The 25,679-nt window shown below is 42.5% G+C and overlaps 1 protein-coding gene across 2 annotated transcripts in view; it reads right to left on the bottom strand.

Annotated features, from left to right (window-relative positions):
- RNF217 (ring finger protein 217) overlaps positions 1–24,881 on the bottom strand; it is a 30,497-nt gene extending 5,616 nt beyond the window's left edge. Inside the window, exons 1-5 of one of the 2 annotated variants that reach the window (XM_068120922.2) lie at positions 23,123–24,881; positions 20,102–20,329; positions 14,221–14,388; positions 11,432–11,633; positions 10,213–10,284 (exon numbers count right to left, since the gene is read on the bottom strand). In XM_068120922.2, the coding sequence (XP_067977023.2) occupies positions 10,213–10,284; positions 11,432–11,633; positions 14,221–14,388; positions 20,102–20,329; positions 23,123–24,430 (1,978 nt within the window). In that variant the 5' untranslated portion in view covers positions 24,431–24,881. Of the gene's footprint in view, positions 1–10,212; positions 10,285–11,431; positions 11,634–14,220; positions 14,392–20,101; positions 20,330–23,122 lie in introns of both variants that reach the window. The other variant, XM_068120921.2, reaches the window with a different exon arrangement.
- Between the last annotated feature and the right edge of the window lie 798 nt (positions 24,882–25,679).

Genomic DNA, 25,679 nt, shown 5'->3' with positions numbered 1-25,679 from the left:
AGAGTGAGGAAGAGAGTTTTTGATAAAGATAGCCACCCCACCACCAGGCCGAGGCTCAGGTCTATCATACCGGAGGAGGGAGTAACCAGGAAGAGATATTAAGGAATCAGAGACATCTTGAAGGAGGAAAGTCTCTGTTAAGCAGATCAAGTCTGGATTGTCAGAAGCAACCTGTATGGAGAGATCAGTCAGGTTTGAGCGAAGGCCCCGGATGTTTGAGGTCCATACCATTAATGAAGAGAGAGGGGGAGCATCGGGTACAGGACAGGGGAGGAGAGGAGTAGGGTAAGATGAAGGATGAGAGGGGGAGGTAGGGAGAGCAGTTGTTAGTGTGTCAGCGATTGCAGAAGAGTTCCAAGAAAGGGAAGGATGAGGAGGATGAAAGGTTTGAAGGTGAAGGGATGAGGCACAGAGAGGGGTTGTTTGAGGGGGGGCAGAGGAAAGAAGAAGGTTGGGGGGGGTGGAGGTATGAGATAGAAGGGAGACGAAGTGGGGAGGAGGCAGCTTTGAGGAGGAGGGGGGAGGAGGGAGAATTGGAGAGGAATGGTATGGGGGGAGATTTGAATGGGAGGGGTTGGGGGGGAGTTTTGAAGGGGAGGAGTGAGGGGGGGGTTCAGGAGTGGAAGGGCAAGGGGGGAGTTCAGGAGTGGAGGGGTAGGGGGGGAGTTTAAGAGTGGCGGGGCAAGGGGGGAGTTTAGGAGTGTAGGTGCAAGGGGAGGGATTTGGATGGGAGGGGCAAGAGGGGAGTTTAGAAAGTGGATGATTAATGAAAGAGGAACATTGAAAACAAATTGGGTTTGTTGTGATTTTCAAGTTAGCAATCCGGTTCAGAATGATGGAGGAGGGATGGAATGAATGTGAATTTAGACCATGTAGTGAGGGAGACGTATAAGATATTGAATTTCTTTTTTTTGAGGTGGAATGAGTTGGAGAGGAAATTGAGAAAAGCCTTTTAAATAGGAAGAAAAACAGCGTGTTGTAAAATACCACTGAGTAAAACACTGAAGGGGAAAGGTTATACATATTTAAATAATATTTAAACAGAACCGTGAACAATCTTATGTGCACAAAAATACCAACGGGGGGAGAGCCGAGAGGGACCACCACGAGTCACGTGAAGGGCAAACGGTGGATGGCAAGGAGTTCAATTTGATCTTCATTTCAACAATATTGATAGATAAAGGTGATATAATAAAACAAATATCATGAAACATTTACATTTTGTAGTCCATTGTATAATTTAAATAAATATAAATGCAAATTTCGCATGTGGAAAAAGTAAGTACACCATTGGCTCTAATAGGTGGTATTGCCCCCTTTGGCAGAAACAACCTCAAGTAGGCATTTCTTTTAATTATAACTGTCTACCAGTCTCTGACATCGACTGGGAGAAATTTTTGCCCACTCCTCCATGCAGAATTCTTTCAGCTGTGCGATGTTTGAGGGGTTTCTTGCATGCACAGCTTGTTTCAAATCCCCCCACAACATCTAGGTGGGATTTAGATCCGGGCTTTGACTTGGCCTTTCCAGAACCCTCCATTTCTTTCTTTTCAGCCATTCCTTGGTGGATTTACTGGTATGTTTTGGGTCAATGTCATGTTGCAAGGTCCACCTTCGGTTGAGCTTCAACTTTCCGACAGATGGCCTCACATTATCCTCAAGCACCCTCTGGTACAATGAAGAATTCATAGTGGATTATATGATGGTGAGCTGCCCAGGCCCTGATGCAGCAAAGCTGCCCCAAACCATAATATTTCCACCACCATGCTTTACAGTTGGTATCAGGTTCTTGTGGTCAAATGTTGTCTTTGTTTTTCACCAAACATGTCTTCTGGTACTGTGGCCAAATAGCTCTACCTTTGACTCATCTGTCCAGAGCACATTGTTCCAGAAATGCTGGTCTTTGCCTAAGTGTTCATTGGCAAACTTTAGTTTTGCCCTGATGGTCTTTCTGGACAGCAAAGGTTTCCTCCTGGCACACTTCCCATGTAGATCAAATTTGTGCAGCCGCTTTCTAATGGTAGACTCGTGCACTTTGACATCAACGGTGGCAAGAGCTACCTGTAGGTCCCGTGATGACATTCTGGGGTTCTTAGAAACTTCTTTCAGCATCTTGCGGTCTGCTCTCGGGCTGAACTTGCTGGGGCGGCCTCGCCTGAACAAGTTGGCAGTTGTTTGGAATCTTCTCCACTTGTAGATGATCTTCCGGACAGTCGAATGATTGATTTCAAATTTTTGGATATCTTTTTAAATCCCTTCCCAGACTCGTATGCATCTATAAACTTCTTTCTGAAGGCCTCTGAGAGCTCTTTTGATCTAGGCATGGTGACGCCGCACACTTCAACAACAAAGAGCAAACCAAACTAAATGTCTGAGGTTTAAATAAGACAGGTTCCTCCAAGATCCTCTCTAACGATGTTCTAATCATTTGCTGGTGCACCTGATTCTAATTTTAGGTATTTGAAGTAGTGATAAATGTAGGCGTGTACTTACTTTTTCCACATGCGAAATTTGCATTTATGTTTATTTAAATTATACAATGGACTACAAATGTAAATGTTTCATGATATTTGTTATATTATATCACCTTTATCTATCAATATTGTTGAAATGAAGATCAAATAGCTGTATGTTGAAATATGTTGAAAAAGTCAAAACTTTACATGGGGTGTACTTACTTTTTCATGTGACTGTATATATAATCAAGCACACAGCCATGCAATCTCCATAGACAAACATTGGCAGTAGAATGGGCCATACTGAAGAGCTCAGTGACTTTCAACATGGCACCATCAGAGGATGCCACCTTTCAAACAAGTCAGTTCGTCAAATTTTTCCCCTGCTGGAGCTGCCCCGGTCAACTAAGTGCGGTTATTGTGAAGTGGAAACGTCTAGGAGCAACAACAGCTCAACCACGAACTGGTAGGCCACACAAGCTCACAGAATGGGACTTAATTCTAACAATCACTAATGTGTTAAATTTTGTCATATTTCACTCCAGATTTCGATACTTATTAAGAGTATGGGAATCATCAAATCCTAATCCAGATTTCAATTGTATGCTTTAATTAGTCCGTGAGAGCAGATAGTGTTTCCAAGTGAAGGCATGTTTCAATAGGCTGAAACAAAATGGTGGCTTAAGAACCCAGCGTTATGACAGTGGGGTAACCAAGATGGCAGACTGCCATTTTGGTAAGGCACAATAAGGCACAAAATTATTTACATTGCATTGAAAAATATAATTTCGCCGAGCAGAGTGTTGGGAACCCTTTTTGTGGGTGTTTCTTTTTGTCATAAATCTAAAGACTGTTCTAAATATAGACAAAGAATGCTCTATAAATATACTTGAAAATAAGTTCTCTAATGAATAAACTTTTGCTCATAACTCAACACTTATGTTTATTATTGTCTTGTCGTGAAAATTTAATTGAATGAAAAGCAGACATTGCATATAATTAAACAAATGACAACTAGATGGTGTTCATAGAATACTTACCCTACACAATCAACTTGGTACGAGCCGACTCTTCTGTTTTTGAAGGGTTTTTTTATTTGATCCAATATGGCTGCCAGACCACGTGAGCGATGACAGCACATATTTACATTCTCTAGTATAATTGTTGCGTAGATCACGCTCAATACATTTCAAACTGATCAGACTAAGCGTTGTCCCTGTCAAATTATGACGTCATAATTAAGGCACCAATGATGTCATCGTTGACAAAACTTATTCCCCATGCGGGGTTCTTTACAATGAGCCAAGCTTCAATTATTTTCCAAGGAGTGGTTTTTGAGATCTAGAGGTGCAATGTTTTTCGGTTTTCCCAAGATGGCATCCCTACCACGTGATCTATTGCATCTTAATCATGAATAAAAAAAATAATTATACAGGCAGAGGCACTCCTTTGGCAAATTTTGTGTCATTCGGCCCAACTGTTGCCGAGAAAATGAATTTTAAAAATACAGACACGTATGTACGCCACACATATGCAACCAAATGCCTAACCCTGCTTTTCACTTTGCGAGCACAGGGTAATAAATAAATAAAATTAAAATAACACCTTCAGAGGCCATTTTCCCCCGCAAAGCGGGGGTTGGCCTTTTTCGGGCGCCGTGGTTGTTGTTATTTTTTGGTCCCCTTTTTGAAGCAATGTTTTACGGCCGGATGCCCTTCCTGCTGCCAACCCTGTTTGTCGCCTTTTACGACAAACAGGGAATTACCAGTGAACTGGTACTCAAATCTAATGAAATGATGAAATGAAAAGGATGAAATGAAATGATGATGAAATGATGAAAACAAATCAATGTCTAACATATTGAACAAGGTTTGACAAGGAAGTGACCTTCAGAATTATGGTTTTGCCATGAGCTGAACATTTCCTTCATCATCTCGACTGTGAATCACTAATAACAAGGTTTTCTTCTCAAACACATTTATACCTATTTTTTTAATACCTATTATACCTACCACATTTTATACAGCTGTGTTTAGACTTGGATAGTCGTTGGGAGGGACCCGAGGAGAGCGAATTAGTGTACACGTGCACACTCAGGAGTGAGAAGAATTGAAAGGAGGGAGTCTAAACTCGGAGAGATTGCAGTGGATGGTCCCACTAGCAGAGTGTGCAGGGCTTGACCCAATGACCCACGCACCCAGGTTGCACCTCCCGATATCCCAACAAAAAGGAGGACCACTAAAAACCTCTAACTCATTCATCCTATTTATTATTTCGTCGTTTTGTGTTCCTGCACGAGTCTGCCTGTGATAAGTTTCGTTTAAGGTTTAAGCGTGGAAACCGTTTATGTCGAGTTGGCTAGGCAACAACATCAACAAATAAACAACTTTCCCTTGAGTTGGGAAAGTTGTTTACTTGTTAATTGACTGCTTTAATCTATCTGTACCTTTCTGTAACGCTTTAATCGTTTGGCATTTTTGTTGTTGTTTCTGTACCCTTTATTGTACGCTTTATCACAGTATTCAAGATAATTTTAATCACTCATCTACGCGTATTGATGTATACACCCATAAAAACGCATCCACCAAAGGGTCTACACAAAACAAGTGCCGAGGGCCTACAAGGACATCAACCCGGCCCTGCCCATTAGGGAAACCAAGTCCGTTACAATACCATATATATCAAACCGGCTGCACTTCCCTTACATCCTCAAATCAGATTAAATGATTCTTTAATTGCAGAATAAAATTATCTATTTCGTTTGCTGTTGAATGAGTGATCACCAAGCCTCCTCACTCTCCGTCTGCTTTCACAAATCCACCTACTCTTCCTGGTGGATTGAGGCAGGTGGTTCAAATTTCACCTGCACTCTTCTATTGTTGATAAAAGGCAAAGTAATACCTGTGTTTATACAATTATGAGGTATTTGTCTTTACAATGTTGGCAACCAATACCAATAATCATGTGGTTACTGCTTTCATTTGGACTTGCTGAAAACTAAAATGGTGGCAAATGGGAAAACAACGAAACAGAATATTTATGAAGTTTCTGGTCAACAAAAACAAAATGGCTCTCAAAATTTACAGATAATTCGTTGTACACAGTATGGTGATGACTACCCATTTAAGGACCATATTTGACCAATGCAGATCATTTTAAAATGGAAGCAAAAACGCACAGATTACACCACATGCTGGAAGACTGGCCACCTCCATCAAAAACAAACATCAAGCTACATTAACACATCATTTTGATCGACTCGAGATATTCTGTTCATCGTGTCAGGTGAACATATGGTGTCGTGTTGAGCCGTTTGGTGTCGTTCATTTATGGTGAGTCGCATTATAGGGAGAAACAAAAGGTCCAAGTGAAAACTGAACTACCCCTTTACCAACGTACATCAGACAATGTGCATAATGCATAATCTCATCCCCTACGATGTTGTTGCTTGCCCAGCACCGACAGCTGCAGCTGTTTCATGCCACGGCTCACCCACACCCACTCTGGCCAACTCCGCACAGTACTGCTGCTGCAGTCACATTTGTGCCCACACCAACACCTATTGCTGCAGCCACACCTACACCTGGGCCCTATCCCACTGCGTCCGCACCTACTAACACACCTGCTTATCCTGCTCCCACCACCCTGGCCTATCAAAGGCCTATTGGTGTAAAAAAAACAGAAATGAATTAAGGACCAATTCCAAACCAAGATGAATTAACAAGTCAAAACATCACAAACACTGATGAGAAAGGAAGCTCTACCATTGAGTCACAAATATCACAACCGCAAAGGACAAGCAACCACCCCACACATTAAACATCAGTCTTGAACACATTTTAGCTCACCTAGAACATAGTTCAGGTGAGCTTATGGGATGACGCGTCATCCGTCCGTCAGTCAGTCAGTCCACCCGTCCACCAACACTCACAACTAAAACTGCCAATGGAATTTTGACCAAACTTGGCTAAAATGATTTTTGGTGTGGTAAAACTCAAGTTTGTTCATGGCATCCTCCCCCTCCACCAATACGTAAGGTTTAAAGGTCGTTAAAGTACTTGAATTTCGATCTAGTTTGGCGGCCATTTTGGATTAAAGGAAAATCTTTCGCAATCCTGTTCTCTCAAACTGCCTAACCGATCAATGCAAAACTTTAAATTTGTGATCAACTACCCAAGGGAAATACAGGTGTTCCTAAAACAATGTGTTGCACAATGTGTTCCTAAAAATGTGTTCTTAAACTGGATGTTGATAAACCGGATCAATAAATCCCCTGTAAATACATGTAATTAATTGGTTCCTGCACACAAAGTAAACCCTGTGTTTTACATAACATTATTAAACGAACTTTTCAAATAAAAAATGAATAAATTGATGCTATCAATTAGGGCTTTGCATATCCGTGTATTTTGCTAAACATGTATACGGTCCGTTCGTCGATTGTGTACACGTGTAAACATTAAAATCTACCAAGTCACTACAAAATACATTTCGTCGAACGTCAGTTAAATATTTCTGCAAGAGTAATTGCGTTACATTAAACAACACCAACAACAACAGCATCCGGTAAATGTATCCATTTCCATTTGTTTTTTCAGCTTTAACTGACAAATTAATCCATTAAGAGGAAGTGTAAAGGATAAGTTACTGAGAGAGTAAAGACGTATACATAATAAAAATCACAATACAGAATCACATTTAATCAAAATCATCCATCCACAGCTTTTTGAGATATCCTGCTATATATCGTTTTTGGCCCCATCTCCCAATGGTGAAGAATCACTTTAAAAATTCTACTAGCCGGATCCGAATGCGGATCTTCACCAAAATCTAATCATTTCGTCCTTGTCACATACGCTACCTCTCTGCCAAATTTCGTCTGAATCCGTCCACAACTTATTGAGATATTTTGTTCACAAACAGACAGACAGACAGGGGTGATAATGACTTAGGTCCATTATTTTATTACATTTGCAATAAAACATAACCTCCATCCACCTTTGGTGGCGAATCGAGATTTTCACCAAAATCTAATCATTTCGTCCTTGTCACATACGCTACCTCTCCAGAAAATTTCGTCCGAATCCGTCCACAACTTTTTGAGATACCTTGTTCACAAACAGACAGACAGACAGACAGACAGAGGTGAAAACATAACCCCCATCCACCTTTGGTGGCGGAGGTAATTAAAAATAACGCTTTTAAAAAGCAGCAGAGCAGATGTGTGCTTATTATTATGCAGCACTTATCTTGCTGGACCAGCACGTCAGATGGGTGTTTATTACCTTCGCAAAAGCGGAAGGTTATGTTTTGATCGCTGTGTATTTATTTGTATGTCTGTGTGTGTGTGTGTATGTTATTCGCATAACTCAAAAAGTATTCAACCGAATTGCATGAAATTTGGTGGGATGATTGGTTATTATACGGGACACATTTGATTAGATTTTGGGAGCAATCGGGTCAAAGGTCAAGGTCACGAAAAGGTCAAAATCGTATTTTTGTTGTTCTGTTCCCTACACTCCCATGCCAAGTACAGAACAGTAGCTGCGGCGAAGGTATGCGCTCTACCGAGTGCCCGTTCTAGTTTCATATTTCCTTCAGTCTCTATTTAAAAGAAATGAATTTTCCATTCAAGTCAAAGTTACTTAATAGCAACGGCTAATGAATTCAGCTACCAATACATATCCGTAAATATGAAACAACACCAATACATGTATGAAAAAACGTTTACAAACACCATGGTGGCGATTAAAATATATATATTTGAGGTCCCACCTCTCTTCACCCCACCTTGCACCAGAGGGAACTGATCTGATAGGCTGGTGGCATAAACCCCGCCCTGAATGGATGGATGGATGGAGGCTCGGGTTAGAGGCCGGCTCCTTTTATAGTACAGATTAACACGTTTACAGATTTTTATAAAGGTTTATAATTTTTCCATGTACACGTACATTGTCATAGCCTTACTGTATATACGGTAATACAGTACTAATCATAATAAAACCTAAAAAGTACTCTCCTTTCACCATAGTCACTGGTACTACCTGCTTTACGCTTAGCAGCCATTGTTAATCGTTATTCCGGCCAAAAAATGTAAAAGTGCTCACTAAATGCCTGAGCACACCTGCCGAAGCACAACATTGAACACAATGTGTCCTTACAAATCGATTTGTGCAATTGATAGACATGGCTGGCAGTTGGGTGAGATTAATGTGTACAAAACAGTATGATACAGTACACTATGGTGCCACAAAAAGTCCAGATGCATCATGGAAACATAAATGAATCCCTGCGCCGCGCCCACGCAATGGTCATTTTTCCGTATTTTAGTGTCCGATTTCCTGTGTGTTCGGCGCAGTATGTCTCTTGTAAAGTGAAGCCTGTGTGAATGAGATGTGAGTTATAGTGTGAATGAGTAATTAACTCTCAAGGTCTGATTTCCTGCACTAAGCACCCAGCACTTAAGCCAAGCCGTGTTTGTGTGAATGGATTGAACGTTCTAAAGACAGAATCGTGGTTATAAAGTATAATGTTCATCTGAGCGGATGTTCGAAAACCGGGTGTTCGTAAACCGGGACTCCCTATATAGCTTATTAACAATGACGTCGTCAGTCAGGTGGTATGGCAGCCATAATGTATCATAAGAAATCCTTTAAAAATCCATTTCCCTGAAACAGGTTAAATGATAGATGAAAAAAAATATATATATATATATATACACACCGAGGGACCCCACTATTCGCAGATGATATGTTCCTGGAAAATGCCGTGAATTGCAAAACCGCGAATAGCGGGGCATTGTTTCAATGCAAAAGGGGGGATAGGTTCCTGAGTCGCGAAAATCCACGAATAGGGAGGAACAAACCGCGAATGGCGGGGCAAAATCCGCGAATGGCGAGGCAAATCCTGAGAATGTCAGCGATAATCCGCGAAGGTCGATGAAAGGCCCGGAAATGGAAGACAAAACTCGCCGATCATCCACGAAAGCCATGAAAAGCGAAGCACACGGCAGCGAATGTAGAATCAGGTCATGCTCGCGGCTCGTAGATGTTTTTTTGCACATGTCCAGCTGCTTTATGCATGGCTGGTGAAAGATGGGTTATATAAATACCGTAGGTCAAGCTAACAGCTCGGAGAAACATTTTTTTGCACTCCTGAAAAACCACAAATTTGTGGACCACTTTTCCACCAATAGAGAAACATGTCACATTTTATCAACCACAAATAGCAGGGTCCGACTGTATATATGTATATATATATGTATGTGTGTATGTATATAATATATATATATATATATATTATATATTATATATATACACATCATCAACTACACAAAGGAAATCTAATTTGACATCAATGCCGTCATTGGTCACATGGTCTGGATGGAAGCCATATTATGAATGAAAATAAAAATATATGAATAAAAATATAACGCTCGATTTTTAAAAAGTGGATCCGAAGCACAATATGGCCGCCAGTGATGTCATAATGCCGAAAGTGAGCAATATCTCAAAAAATAAAATTATAGACACCTTGGAGTTGCACCTTGTCAAAGAGGGCTAATTTTGACAACAGGAAGTATCATCATCATACTGGAAGTGGGCAATATCTCGAAAAGTAAGGTCATATATATCATAAACTGAAGTGTGTGGGCTGGCAGGCAGACAGACAGACAAAGTGAACCAATTGCTTAACCCCGCCTTTCGCTTCTCGTGTGTGGGGTAACAATCAGCAAGCATTTTTCTAATGGTCTTACCTAGAAGGATGATGAGAACGAGTGCCACCAACAACAGGATCAATAATAAAGGTGCAAAGAAGATCTTTGCTCCTGCATACCAACAAAACAAACAACAGGTGCATACATTAGTCTACAACAAAAAAAAATTAACCCGAACGTTGGCACAGCCACTGAGCACACCTGCACTGAGGCCATCTACATATTACATACCCAAAACACCTCTGGTCACACAATAACATGCTGAAACTCCATTGGCTGTACACGACACCCTAAACATGTCTGTTCACCTAAATAGGAAGGAAGTTTGGTTCAGTCCTCCATCTGAAGTAAGTCCCGCAGAGCTGTTTATGCATCATTGTCATCCATAACAGCTCAATCTCCACCCCCCAAAGAGTTACTGGCATAATCATCATCAGTGTACCAGACTCTTGACAGTGTCGGTGCTACCCGAAGCAATCTCTTGGCAAGAATTATGCTTGGCGTTTATTGTTGCCTTCCCTGCAGTCCGTCAGGGCAGGCAGGAATTTATTATTTGTTCAGGGTTCAGGAATTTGTTCATTTTTGGTATTTGGCCATTTGACCCTGCCCCAGGGGTGGGGGGAGGGGTGAACAAAAATGATACTGCTCTCGCACCTTTTTTCCATGTAGTGATCACAACTACCAAATTTGGTGAATTTCTGCAAAACCGTTTCGGAGGCGATAGCGTGACGGACAGACAGAAAGACAGAGCCAATTACAATATCCTGCCATTTTTTTTTCAAAAACAGTGGGGATAATGAACAAACAAAACAATAATTTTCCTGACTCTAATTTTCACAAACTCCATTGCTTTCAAGATTATGTCTATTCAAACCGAGGCTACGCAGATGGCAAGAATAATTTATTGGTGAGAGTCGATTGCAACAATAATCGTTTCTTTGGTCTCAAGGCAATGAACAGTGCAGCTCTAGTGCCAATTCCATTATACCTGAACTTTTGTTTACACACAACATATGTATTTTTAACTTTACCAAACAATGAATAAGCATTCCGACTCCCAGTGTTAATAAATAATCAGAGCTAAGATTACATGGTGAATTTGCTCAAGCTATTCATGAGACCTTCCCAAGGCCCACTTTACTCAGCACAGAAATATTAGGGTAGGGCATACCTTATTCAAGTGTGGAAATGGGAGTAGGAGTGGGAGGGGAGTGGCCTACAATATAATTTCACGATGTGTGGGAAGAGCCTCTCATACCACATATAGAGCCTCGCAGGAGGCGCCGCAGCACTGGTCGATCAGCATAGTAGATGAACTTGCAGCCAAAAACACTCCGCTTAGTGTTGTGGTCTCCGAAGAAGCGCAAGTGGCGGTAGCGTTCGCCACAGCGATAGCAGAACTCCGCACTGCACTGAGAGCAAATTATGTGGTTGCATCCCTCAGTCTTTTCAATGTGAATCTGAGGTAGGAGGAAGAGTCAGGGAACGCTGGAAAGAGTTTGAAATGATATTGATCAATTTGTTCAGTTCACACACCCCATGCAACCCTCTCCCACCTTTACCCCCTGCCCTGCACAAAAATCTGATTGTTTTTATATTTGCTTTGGGACAAGAACTTGGAATAAAAATTGGGGCCATCTACATATTACATACCCAAAAATTGTGGAATTTTGACTCATCTCCTTTCTCCCTAATATTTTTTCGATCCCTCCCCTTTATTTCACCCCAACTTCCTCCCAACCATACTTCACTTATATTCCTCATATTCCTGCACTTCTGTAACCTTTCTCATCCTTATCCTCTCTTCTTCCCTTTCCCAAACGTATGATGACTTATGATGACTCCAATGCAGTATTTGATTTTCTATATCATTGCTATTGTACCATATCCTGATGCTGTGTCGATTCTGCTTCCCCGCTGATGGACCTCTGGTAGCTTGTAACTGTCGCTGCGCTTTTGCCTGAGGAAGAACTGCTGAATCCTATCTATCTGGGTTCTTCCCAACATCTTTGTTCCTTTCACATTTCTTTCTACTTTTTCATATTTCTCTTTATTCATTCTAATTGTTGCTTATTTATTTCTCTCTTTCTTTATCTGTCTGTCTTGGGAGAAGTGAATTCCTGCAGAATTTTTTCTGGAAGGTTCACTTGGCAGCGCCTGGATGGGTTTGAGGGTTGAGGAGTAGCAGCTGAAACCCGAATCCTATCCCGGTTCCTCCTGATGACTCCATCTTTGCTCTTTATTTCTTCTGGTCCTTTCTCATGACTCCAATGCAGTATTTTGTTTTCCATTTCATTTTCTCAATTCACCAACCCACTCTCTCCAACCCATCGATGCAAAAAATAAATTAATGAATAAAACGGGGGTTACAGGAGTGGCCGCTGTAAACGGAAGAAGGCCGAAGGCATGGAGAGCCACCACACTTCACATTATATAATATATAGCTTGATAACCAAGTACCCCATGATTTGTGTCATTCACTGGGGCCTGTGGTAATTTCACTTCCTCATGTAATTATTGAAATGACCTTAATTAGTAAAAAAAACTGTCCCAATAGATGGGTTAATTCCCCCTTTTATGATGTCTATGGCATATTTTAGTATGACCTATAACTCCGCACCAACCAGTTGGCTCTATACGATACACATTTACATTGACAAAATTGTGGTGCTCACGCAAAACTTAACTCCCAGAACTATTGCAATTTCTTACTCCCTAACCCCTGCCCCCCATGCACATCCCATACAGTTTTCAACTCATACCATCCGCTGGTTCAGAACTGCACAGAAGTAAAAGAAACACACAAACAGTATAATATTTAGCATGATAATTCTCGCACTTCCTTGATGTCTATGGTTTTCATGCAGAGAATTGTATCAGGAATTCACTGGAATTCCTATGTAGGGATGACACGGATACATGATAGGTTTGAATCAACATAAATCCTCAAAACAAATCTACCAAGATGTAAACCTTTAACCTACCAGTCGTCTGTGGCGGATTTCGCATCCAATAACATTAATGAAACTTTTGGAGAACATCGTTAAAATACATAATTGTCCGCACAAAAATGGCCATTTTGTAAATTAAGGTACCAAGCCATTCTGGTTGGTACCCTATTGATTTTCTTTTGTTTATTCTTACATATTATTATTGTACATTATACTTCCACCGCATTTTTGGGGAGACGGGGTGTTGCAATTACGTGTGTGTGTGTGTGTGTGTGTGTGTGTGTGTGTGTGTGTGTGTGTGTGTGTGTGTGTGTGTGTGTGTGTGTGTCAAAGATGTCAATAAATCACTTGAGCTAAATCTCCAGTCAGTCTCAAGTCTTTGAAGGCAAGTCTCAAATCCCGTCTCAAGTCATCGTCGTGTTACTTCAACCTGTGTCAAGTCTGCACTCATGACTCGAAGTCTACAGCTCAAAATGTAGGGTGTCCATCACTTGGAGAAGGACCGAGAGTGAATTGTACCGTCACACTTGATACATGTAATCTCACTGTTAACCTTAAGGAAGCGAAACAAAACAAGTGTAAAAAGCACAATTGGATACATGTGCAGAAAGGAACTTTGCCCACCGTAGCTGTGCGTTATTCACACCTCGATTAAAGTCATTTTAATCCGTTATTCTCATTATAATATTGATTCAACAGAATCTAAAATTTGACGACAACTCGACATCATCGTAAATATCGAACGGTTTGGTCCGATTGCAAAAAAACAAGATTTAGTGGCAAATTGCATCTCTGTTAGTAGTGATGAACGACGGCAGCAACCATTTTGCTAACCCTAAAGCAATCGTTTAGGAGCTGCGGGCACAGGGGTCCATAGGCTTAAAGATAGTCTTGGCGGGGACTCCAGACCAAGCCTAGTGTTTTCTGTCCGTATCGACTAGCGGTTCCGTGCAGCAAAGCTTAAGCTTAGGGGGCTTAGCCTTAACCTTTGCACAACCACCACCATTACTCCCAAAACAGCAACACGTGTGCAAAGTATGAGGTGATGGCACCAACACTTCACTCTGCAGAGCTGGTGCAGGTTATCTGAGCACACCTTGCATGATGGGCACATCTGTGCATTTCTCTGTCCGCTAATGTTAGTCTGGCATGCCCAGCGACGGAGCATCTTATCACCACGACGGTACGCTCTGCAGGACACGCCTTCATGCCATGGTGCGTGGCATGAGAAACACCAAGGTAGCTTGCACTGCAAGCACTCAACCTGCTTGACGGATAACAAAAAGAGCGGGTTAGCACATGTCATAACGAGTCACATGACAGTAAAGAAAAGCACACTTGTGAATATGGTGAAGTGCGGTTACATTTTCAAGTGGACTCACCTTTTGTACACAAATTTGTATAAAATAAAATTTTATAAAATATTATAAAATTTGTATAAAATTTAATATAAAATAATTTTATACTAAGTTGTATAAAAGTGAAGCAAGTGTTAAAGTATGCAACTTCACAATTGATGGCAATGCATATGTGAGGTCACAGACAAGGAAGCCTAACTCAAAGTTAGTCACAGGTAGGACAGCACACAGGTAGCACACAGGTAGCACACAGTCACAGGTAGGACAGCACACAGGCAGAATAATGCCACATTTTATGTTGAACAATTTTATTTTATGCAAATTCACATTGCGTTCAATTACAGATTCTTTACCATTTATAAAACCCCAACGATCGCTGCAACCCGACGCCACACTTAGCAGTGCAATAAATGGAATACGCCACAGGGATAGACTGGGATTATCCGTTAATGTGGATGATTTTGGTACCAATCCCTGCAGTGCTTTGTTGCTTCTCCAAACAAGCATTTTTGTCCGTCGGTTGTTTCTCCCTTGTGTAGTTGTAGTCTTTCCCCGAATGGTGTTAACCTCATCTCCACTATTTTGTTTGCCAGCTCTTCTTCCAGTCTTTACTGGTCCTCATCATAATCATCCTTCTCTCCTTCACCTTTCCGTTCCTCTCCGTCCTACTGCCTGTTATCATCCGCCATTTTCGTTTTCAACCCTTCCAACTGTGTAGGTGTTTTCACTCAGTCCACGACTGGAAGTCAGGTCTGTTCCCCCTCCCCATTATGATGGTTCTGTGTCTCCTCCCTCTGTTTCACCTTGCCTTCGCCGCTGGGTTCCCAGTGACGCTCCACATTCCAAACCGTTGCTTCGTCACGCAGCCCCTCCTTTTCCACCATCATCCCCATCCCCGCCTGGTGTTGGCTTAGTGGTTAGGGTGCCGGCTTGGGATCCTAGGATCCTGAGTTTGAATCCCGGTCGATCGTTGAATTAACGCCAGGGGGGGGGTTGACTCAGCCTGTCATCCTTCCGAGGTCGGCAAATTGAGTACCAGCTTGCTGGGATGAATGATCCCGGTGTGTACCCCGGTTTAGAATAGGTACACCGTATCCCTGTGCATCGTAAGAGGCGACCAAGGGTTGGCGTCAGGAAGGGCATCCGGCCATAAAAACATTGCCTCAAACAGGGAACCATGATTGTCATGGGACCCGCAAGGCTAACCCCCGCTCTAGCGGGGAAAATGGCCTTAAAACGATCATTCATTCATTCATTTACTCAGTGCAGAGAGAGCATTCCTCTGCCAGACTGAACAGTGTATGGTTTGTACTCCACTGATAGGTCAGATCTGAATCCGACCTGAACCAAAATATAATCGGCTTGTTCTTGTCACTTACCCAACTCAACCACCAAGTTTTGTCATAAGTCGTCCACAACTTTTTGAAATATCATGCTAAATATCGTTTTTATCCCGATCACTCAATGGTGAAGAAACACTTAGAAAAGTTAAATAATCCTCATATCCGGATCTGTATTCGAATCTTCACCAACATCAAATCGATTTGGCCTTGTCTCACCTGTCCACCAAGTTTCATCCGAATCTGTCCACAACTTTTTTGAGATGTCGTGCTATATAATCGGATTTAGCCCTATCACTCGATTGTGAAAAACCACTCAAAAAAAAAATTCTCTGATCCAGATTCGAATCTTCATCAAAATCGAATCAATTCTTGTCACAAACCCAACCTGTCCACCAAGTTTCTTCCGAATATGTCCACAACTTTGAGATATCATCCTATACAGGGTGTTCCAAAAAAACCTGGACAACTTTGATTGTTAATATATTTACAACCACAAATTATACAACAATACCCTTTGGTTTTTATGATACAGAAACTCAAGGTATTGTGCACACCATCAGTACACTTCAATATGAGCTCCGTTAGTCACGTGCAGGACATCAAGGCGGTACATGAGCTCTTGCCATGTTCGGCTAAGCATGTTTGCGTCCACCAGTGCACATGCAGCTGTGATCTGAGAACGAAGATCCTGCAGGCTTGCCACCTTGGTGTTGTAGACAACACCTTTGACAAACGCTCACAGAAAATGAGGCGGGTGCATGGTCATGTTGAAAAACGATATCGGGTTGCAGGTCTTCAATCTGTGGGAAGGCAAATCTTTCCAACATGTTCTTGAAAATTGTTGAGGTCACTGTATCCTCCATAAGAGGATAAAACGATCATTCACTGTATCCTCCATAAAGAAAAACAGACCCACCAAGCGATCATGGAGATGGCCACACCACACATTGACTTTTGGACTGTCGCGTATGTATTCAATGATCACTTGGAGGTTTTAAGAGCCCCAGATCCTCACACTGTGCTGTTGACCTTCCCCGATACATGAAAGCAAGCTTCGACTGTGAACATGACCTTTTCCAGGTAATCTTCATCATCCTCTATGTGACTGAACATTTCCATTTCCAACATTTCCAACACCCATTGTGACCTTGGGTTTGGGTCCGTCTGGGTCCCAGCAGAATCTGCACCTTGTAGGCATAAAGCTTCAGTCTTTTATGCAAAATCATGTGTACAGTCGTGGTTGGTAGTCCCCGTTCTCTGGATGCTCGTCAGATTGATTTTCTGGGACTTTGTTGAAATGATTCATGCACTCGTTCAACGTCTGCTGCACTTGTACTTGGTCAACAGGTACTTTTCTGTTTCTGACAACTGTCAGTCTCTTTAAACCTCTTGTACCACTTTCTGATACTAGTCCGTGATGGTCGATTCCATCCATACCTTGTACGGAAAATACGCTGAACTTGCGTGTCGGATCTCGTCTCGATTAACCATTTGATGCACTGAGCTTTCTCCTGTGGAGATGCAATTTCCTTTTACATTAAACCATCAGATCTGAAAATAGAGAAAACTCTATGCGTTCCTGTATCATCTATCTATAATTCCAGTAATCTCTGTGTGTGTGTGTGTCTGTGTGTGTGTATGCGACCGCTGTTTCTCGACAACTACCGGTCCGATATACTTGAAACTTGCCAGGTATATTGCTGGGGACCCGAGGATGTGCCTTTTCAAGGTTTCATATTAATCGGAGAAGTAGTTACCGAGCTATGGCGATTTCTTTACCAAACTCCGCAAGCCGTTCGCTTTGGACCAAACCATTTCATGTAAATAGAGGGGGGGGATTGTCACCGTACTCGCAAGCCGTTCGCTTTGGACCAAACCATTCCATGTAAATAGAGGGGGGGGGGGGGGATTGTCACGGTACTCGCAAGCCGTTCGCTTTGGACCAAACAATTTCATGTAAATAGAGGGGGGGGATTGTCACCGTACTCGCAAGCCGTTCGCTTTGGACCAAACCATTTCATGTAAATAGAGGGGGGGGATTGTCACCGTACTCGCAAGCCGTCCGCTTTGGCTTTGCGAATGGACCAAACCATTTCATGTAAATAGAGGGGGGGGATATAATTTTGTACGGGCATGCCCCAGTATAAAACAAAGGGTATACAGTCACGTGAAAAAGTAAGTACACCCCATGTAAAGTTTTGACTTTTTCAACATATTTCAACATACAGCTATTTGATCTTCATTTCAACAATATTGATAGATAAAGGTGATATAATATAACAAATATCATGAAACATTCACATTTTGTAGTCCATTGTATCATTTAAATAAACATAAATGCAAATTTCACATGTGGAAAAAGTAAGTACACCCTTGGCTCTAATAGGTGGTATTGCCCCCTTTGGCAGAAACAACCTCAAGTAGGCGTTTCTTATAACTGTCTACCAGTCTCTGACATCGACTGGGAGAAATTTTTGCCCACTCCTCCATGCAGAATTATTTCAGCTGTGTGATGTTTGAGGGGTTTCTTGCATGCACAGCTCGTTTCAAATCCCCCCACAACATCTCGATGGGATTTAGATCCGGGCTTTGACTTGGCCATTCCAGAACCCTCCATTTCTTTCTTTTCAGCCATTCCTTGGTGGATTTACTGGTATGTTTGGGGTCATTGTCATGTTGAAAGGTCTACCTTCGGTTGAGCTTCAACTTTCTGACAGATGGCCTCACATTATCCTCAAGCACCCTCTGCTGCAATGAAGAATTCATAGTGGATTCTATGATGGTGAGCTGCCCAGGCCCTGATGCAGCAAAGCTGCCCCAAACCATAATATTTCCACCACCATGCTTTACAGTTCGTATCAGGTTCTTGTGGACAAATGCTGTCTTTGGTTTTCGCCAAACATGTCTTCTGGTACTATGGCCAAATAGCTCTACCTTTGACTCATCTGTCCAGAGCACATTGTTCCAGAAGTGCTGGTCTTTTCCTCGGTGTTCATTTGCAAACTTTAGTCTTGCCCTGATGTTCTTTCTGGACAGCAAAGGTTTCCTCCTGGCACACCTCCCATGTATATCAAATTTGTGCAGCCTCTTTCTAATGGTAGACTCGTGCACTTTGACATCAACAGTGGCAAGAGCTACCTGTAGGTCCCGTGATGACATTCTGGGGTTCTTAGAGGCTTCTTTCAGCATCTTGTGGTCTGCTCTCGGGCTGAACTTGCTGGGGCGGCCTGGCCTGAACAAGTTGGCAGTTGTTTGGAATCTTCTCCACTTGTAGATGATCTTCCGGACAGTCGAATGATTGATTTCAAATTGTTTGGAGATCTTTTTAAATCCCTTCCCAGACTCGTAGGCATCTATAACATTCTTTCTGAAGGCCTAAGAGAGCTCTTTTGATCTCGGCATGGTGACGTCGCACACTTCAACAACAAAGAGCAAACCAAACTAAATGTCTGAGGTGGTGATGATTTTAAGCTAAGGTGATGATTTTAAGCTGATTAGATAAGACAGGTTCCTCCAAGATCCTCTCTAACGATGTTCTAATCATTTGCACCTGAGCTGGTGCACCTGATTCTAATTTTAGGTATTTGAAGTAGTGATAAATGTAGGGGTGTCCTTACTTTTTCCACATGTGAAATTTGCATTTATGTTTATTTAAATTATACAATGGACTACAAAATGTAAATGTGTCATGATATTTGTTATATTATATCACCTTTATCTATCAATATTGTTGAAATGAAGATCAAATAGCTGTATGTTGAAATATGTTGAAAAAGTCAAAACTTTACATGGGGTGTACTTACTTTTTCACGTGACTGTATAGTTTTTTGCCCTATCTCTAAATGGTTAAAAAATCACTGAACAAATTCTCAGATACAGATCTGGATCTTCACCAAAATTTAATCATTTAGTCCGTGTCACATATCCAACCACTCCACCAAATTTCGTCCGAATCCATCCACAACTTTTTGAGATATCCTGTTCACAAACAGACAAACAAACAGATAGAAGTAAACACATGACCTCCATCCACCTTCGATTGCGGAGGTAAAAAAAAAAAAAATCATGGTCCAGAGTGTGTTCCACCTCATCCTCTCCTTGACACCAATTACTGTTTTGTTGAATTGTTCACTTGAAATGCAGACATGGATTTGAACTCTGGACTGTCAATTTAACCATGCATAACATGGATATTCTGTCACCGTTAAATAAACTACAGCAAACAACAACTAAGTCACACATCACCACCAGAATAGACCACCTTATACTTGCACACCTTGCGTTTTCTGGCACCATTTTTGGCTGTGTTTTTGTGATTGGGCGGTGATGTACGGTGTCCACAACGAGGGCAGGGTCGAGAAGTGGTGGATGTGCGACGAAGTTTCCACACCTCCTGGAGCCGTACCAGCTGCTCTGAGCTGAGTATTGCCTCAAGGGTGGTGTCCTTGATGCGCTTGTCACACTCTGGTACTGGACATCTCATTTTCCAGCGAGCAAGGTCCATCTGTATACCAGGCACAGTAGCAAAATGAGGGATTGAAATAGAGAGTGATGAAGAGACAAGTGGAGAGACAGTGATGGGCGGCAGGGAGAGAGAGAAAGAGAGGGAGAGAGAGAGCCGGGCCCAGGGAGGAGGAGAGGACAGAGAGTTGAGGTTCTAGGGTTTGGGGGAGGGAACTTTCAGAGGTTCATGCTTGAGTGCCGGGGGTAGTGTTTTTGGCAAAATAAAATCTGAAATTTTTGAAAAAAAAATGTTTACCTTTTTCATTCAGTGTGAAACAATAAAATATCGAAAGCATAGGAGTTACGGGTCTTCCAACAACACAGTACATATAGGCCTTAGGCTTCATGCCTTACCTTCAGGACGCTTCGGGCAAATTAACCCAGGTTTCTTAATACAGTAGTATCGTTTTCGTAATAATAATAATAATAATAATAATAATAATAATAATAATAATAATAATAATAACGTTAATAGGAATAATATAGACAATATAATCGCAACTCTGCAATCCTTTTGTCGTGACTGAAACGTTACTGCTTTGAAGCGGTGTATGGTTGGTTCATTGTTGACTCGAAACATAGAATAAACCAGTGTCTCAATGTAATATCTTCACTTCCATGGTGACAAACAGCTTGGAGACTTATGGTACTTCAAAAAAATGTAACACTTACATTATTTGCTAACTGGTATCTCCACCTAGTCATACTATCCTCTTCAACTAAAGTACCAAACACGCCCGGCTACACCGCTGTTAGACTTTTGGTCTTGTTTTTAAGCGATTCTTCACAATTGAGAGATATGGCCAAATATGATACATAGCACGATATTTCAAAATGTTACGGACGGATTCTGATGAAACTTGGTGGATAGGTTGGGAGTGTGACATGGAATAATTGGTTCGATTTTGGTGAAGATTCAAATATTAGATTTTTGTATAAAAATTTTACGTGATTCTTCACAATTGCAAGATAGGGCCAAATATGATATATAGCACGATATCTCAAAAAGTTGTGCATGGATTATGACAAAACTTGGTGGATGAGTTGGGTAGGTGACAAAAACAAGCTGATTAGATTTTGGTTCAGGTCTGAATCCAGATCCGGCCTATCAGTGGGATACAAAACGTAAACTGTTCAACCTGTCGGAGGTATGCGCTCTACAGAACACCGTTCTAGATTCCCTTTTAGCATACCATTTGTTTGTTTCCGGCAAAAACGTTTTTCCATATGAAGACACCTACCAATTGCAAAGCAGTTGGAGATCCATGATCGGTTGCAGACCCAGGAACATACCTGGGTATTATGTACTCATGCTACTGGTGCAAGTACAATCCCAGGAATTCTCCCTTGCAAGTACAATCCCAGGAAATATGTTGCCCTTGATAACCGCCCCTTGACATATTTTCACAAAACTGGCTTGTCATTAAAGGCTGACATTGTAATACAGAACTTCAATTATTTTCTTGCTTAACAGTACGTGGTCAATAATGAAAGGGGTCGTGGAGATTGAAATACCTTTATTTCACGGCAATAGAATTAAAGTCTACCGTTCCACTATTCCATTAGCCTCAATGAGTCCCAAAAATTTTTCCCCCAGAGTTCTCTGCAGCATGCCTCTCCTTTTTTGACTGGAACTCCTGCTGCTTATATTTCTTTCAATATATGAAATATTATTTTATTATTACCATCCTCCACAGTGGTGGCACGGGGAGACAAAGACTACACATGAGAGTGTGTGAGAGGTAGAAAGGAATAGGGGAGAGGGGGGGGGGTTGGAAGGGAGGGGTCAACGATTGCAGACAAGAGTAGGGGTGGTTAGGGAGAAAGTACGAGGTGATGATGGGCAGCATTCTTGAAGGACAAGAGGGTTTGGCACGAGATCACAAACCCACGGAGTCTGGCAGGATAGAGGGATGGGGGATTCATGGAGATGAGTGTTCAGCTTCGAATTGTGGAGGGTAACCAGGTGAGAGATCCTGGAAGAACACAAGGGGAGGGAAGGGTGGAGGACGGAGGCTGGGGGTTGAAGGAAAGCTTAGAAAAGCTTACTACAAGTACTACACAGATTGTATGTCCCAGCAATACCAGGTTATTTTACCACTTACATTTCTCATCTTCAATCTCAGAGGTCACAATCAAAGTTCATGCGAACTGCTCAAACTGAAGCGGATTTTAAGACGTCATTCCTACTCTCCAAAGACATCTTGCTATACAGTCCAATGTACAATTCCCTCATCTTAAGAGACAATACAAATCATCATAAACATAACTTACGTGACAACTTTTAGCCCAACGTCAATTTAGGTGGTATGAAGAAAGAGGTCAGCTAGATTTCTAGAAGTCGGTTAGAATGCTATTATCCCATAATTGTCCTGGGCGATGCACCACAAACCAGAAGGGTGTATCTAATAGTACAGCAAACAATAGTAAGACCATCGAGTCAGCAGGTGGGTACACGTGAGCATTGTGTGCAGGGTAAATGTGGGACATTGTGAAATACAATAGACACAATTTACCTTTTGCAATGCTATGCAGGTAACTTGCTCAGCTCACCTAAAGTGCTTTTATTGCTGGGGGGAAAAAAGAGGACCCATTTAAAGTAGCAGCATTAGGTTTTCTGTGAATGTACAATGCAGATGTACATCTGCATGGATGCTAGAAAGATCTAGTGTGGCATCAGCTGGCTTTAGGAAAGGTAATGAAGGAGGTAAATCGTGCTTTGGAGTGACAACCTGTTAATTAAGACCATTATTTACTTACAAACCGTGTTCCGCAATTTTAGGTTTCCACCCACCTGGCTATCGCAGTACAGTTTCAGACATTCCTGGCACACATGCTGCCCGCAGCATGACAGAGGTACGCTGACGGCCACTAGGAAGCACACGCAGCACGTGTTGAATGTCAACTCCAGAAGCTCATCTGCTCCAGCTGGATCATCAATAACTTCCTGGCTTGTATCACTGTCATTCTCGTTATCGGCATCAAGATCGCCATCATGAAGTCCATTGATACGAGTTTCCAGCATGACCGACCTTTCAAGGTACAACATGGTGGGGACATTCTGATGCAGGTCATTGGTGGATGCAGCTGAACTGTACCCCGTCTCCAAGCTGGTAGCAGAGACTGTGATACCTCGATTGTCCTCATTATTATGCTCCAGAATCTCATCACTCTTCTGCTCCGGAATCTCATCACCCTTCTGCTCCAGAATCTCATCACCCTTCTGCTCCAGAATCTCATCACCCTTCTGCTCCAGAATCTCATCACTCTTCTGCTCCACAATCTCATCACCCTTCTGCTCCAGAATCTCATCATCCTTCTGCTCCAGCATCTCATCACTCTTCTGCTCCAGAATCTCATCACCCTTCTGCTCCAGAATCTCATCACTCTTCTGCTCCAGCATCTCATCACTCTTCTGCTCTAGCATCTCATCACTCTTCTGCTCCAGCATCTCATCACTCTTCTGCTCCAGCATCTCATCACTCTTCTGCTCCAGCATCTCATCACTCTTCTGCTCCAGCATCTCATCACTCTTCTGCTCCAGCATCTCATCACTCTTCTGCTCCAGCATCTCATCACTCTTCTGCTCCAGCATCTCATCACTCTTCTGCTCCAGCATCTCATCACTCTTCTGCTCCAGCATCTCATCACTCTTCTGCTCCAGCATCTCATCACTCTTCTGCTCTAGCATCGCATCACTCTTCTGCTCCAGCATCTCATCACTCTTCTGCTCTAGCATCGCATCACTCTTCTGCTCACTTTTACCTTGTCGCTCCTTTTCCTTTGTAATTCTCTCATTTGCCATACTCACTCTATTTCTGAACCCCACACATTTCAAGTCCTGCTCGGAATCAACCGAAGGACTCTTGTAAACAGCCATGGTCTCCAAAATGCCCACCTCGTGACCACCACCATCCTCATCTCCATTCATCCCTCCAAATTTCCGTCCATAACTCATCTCAGTTATCCCATGTTTGTCCGTCCTCGATCCCCAAACCATTTCCTTACTTTCCGTTCGCTCTTCCTGCGACTCCACTTCATGTTTTCCCCGATCGGCTTCCCTCGTGGACTCTTCACTCGCATTCTCGTGTGTTGAGTTCATGAGTTACGGACATAACGCAAGCCTTCTGTGATGGTCTTGAGGCCTCTTTCTGCCCCTACAAGGTCCTCCTTTTGGGTCACTTCGCTCGCTCCCGGTGGAAGTACCGACTACCGTACACTTCTCTTATACTATTGTCGACTTCATTCTTTCTTCGCTCTTCCTACCTTATTATTCATCATTCTACCTTTTGTAAAACTTCCTTTCTTTACTTCACCTCATCGTTTGTTCGACTTGTAAAACGAAACCTTTCACCAAGGTATTTATCACGTAACCACTTTACTACTTTCTTCGTCAATCTTCCTGTTTCTCGCTTTCTTCACCTCCGCTGTTACCACGACGTTCGTAACTTTACCGAAGGCAGCCTCACCTTCGCGTGACGTCAGTAACACCCAACCAGCCTGCTTGGGAAGCACAATCCCCACCTCTCACGTGCACGCCCAACCTCTGACGTGACGCCACGCCCCTTAGCTCACGTGCACGCCACGCCCCATATTTCCCTGCTTTGTCACGTTAACCTATCCCCTCCACCTTTCTCGCTCTCCACCCATCATTCCTTCTTTATTCTTTCGTTCCCTCTTATAATTCTTTGCTATTCTTTATCGTCCCTAATACAACGAAAAACAAAAGTCAGACATGATTAAGACCGCTAAAGAGTGAGGCCACCACTCACCGTTCACTTTCCCAACAAACACGGCCAACGTAACTGATGCCCTTTAAATAAACATAAAAACCAGTTCGAGGTGAAGGGAGACGCATATATAGCATATCTAATGCAAAACACATTTAAGCAATGGTCTTCACTCAGCGAGTAGTTAATGTAGAGAAGAATATACCGTTTATCCAGTTTAAACCTATAAACCAACGTATGCCGTTTAAACCTATGTATTGTGGCGGACACGAAAGTTCACTGGCGTGATGGCATCATTCCGCGCACCAAGTGGGCGTTGGCCTTGGCCACGCCCGAGGGGTAGGCGTGGCCTCGGGATATACACGGGGCTCGCATCCCCGAGCACCTCAGTGCTACAGTGGAGCTCTTCCAATAAAGACTCTTTCTTATTACCTGCGTTGTCCGCTTCCCTTCTTGGTAAGCAAGTCGTGCGCGTAGCATCACACTACATTTGGTGACCTCGACGTTGGATCAGCCATAGCTGACCAACCGAATACGCCATAGCAATGGCAAACAACGCAGTTGTGGTCAAACTCCCCGAGTTCTGGGAGGCTCAGGCCGAGGTCTGGTTCGTTCAGGCCG

The sequence above is a fragment of the Myxine glutinosa genome, chromosome 6 (genome assembly GCF_964187855.1).
Source record: "Myxine glutinosa chromosome 6, kmMyxGlut1.1, whole genome shotgun sequence".
In the NCBI taxonomy this organism is placed as follows: Eukaryota; Metazoa; Chordata; class Myxini; order Myxiniformes; family Myxinidae; genus Myxine; species Myxine glutinosa.
The sequence above is the reverse complement of the archived record's forward strand: the minus strand, read 5'-3'. Positions and strand labels throughout refer to the sequence as shown.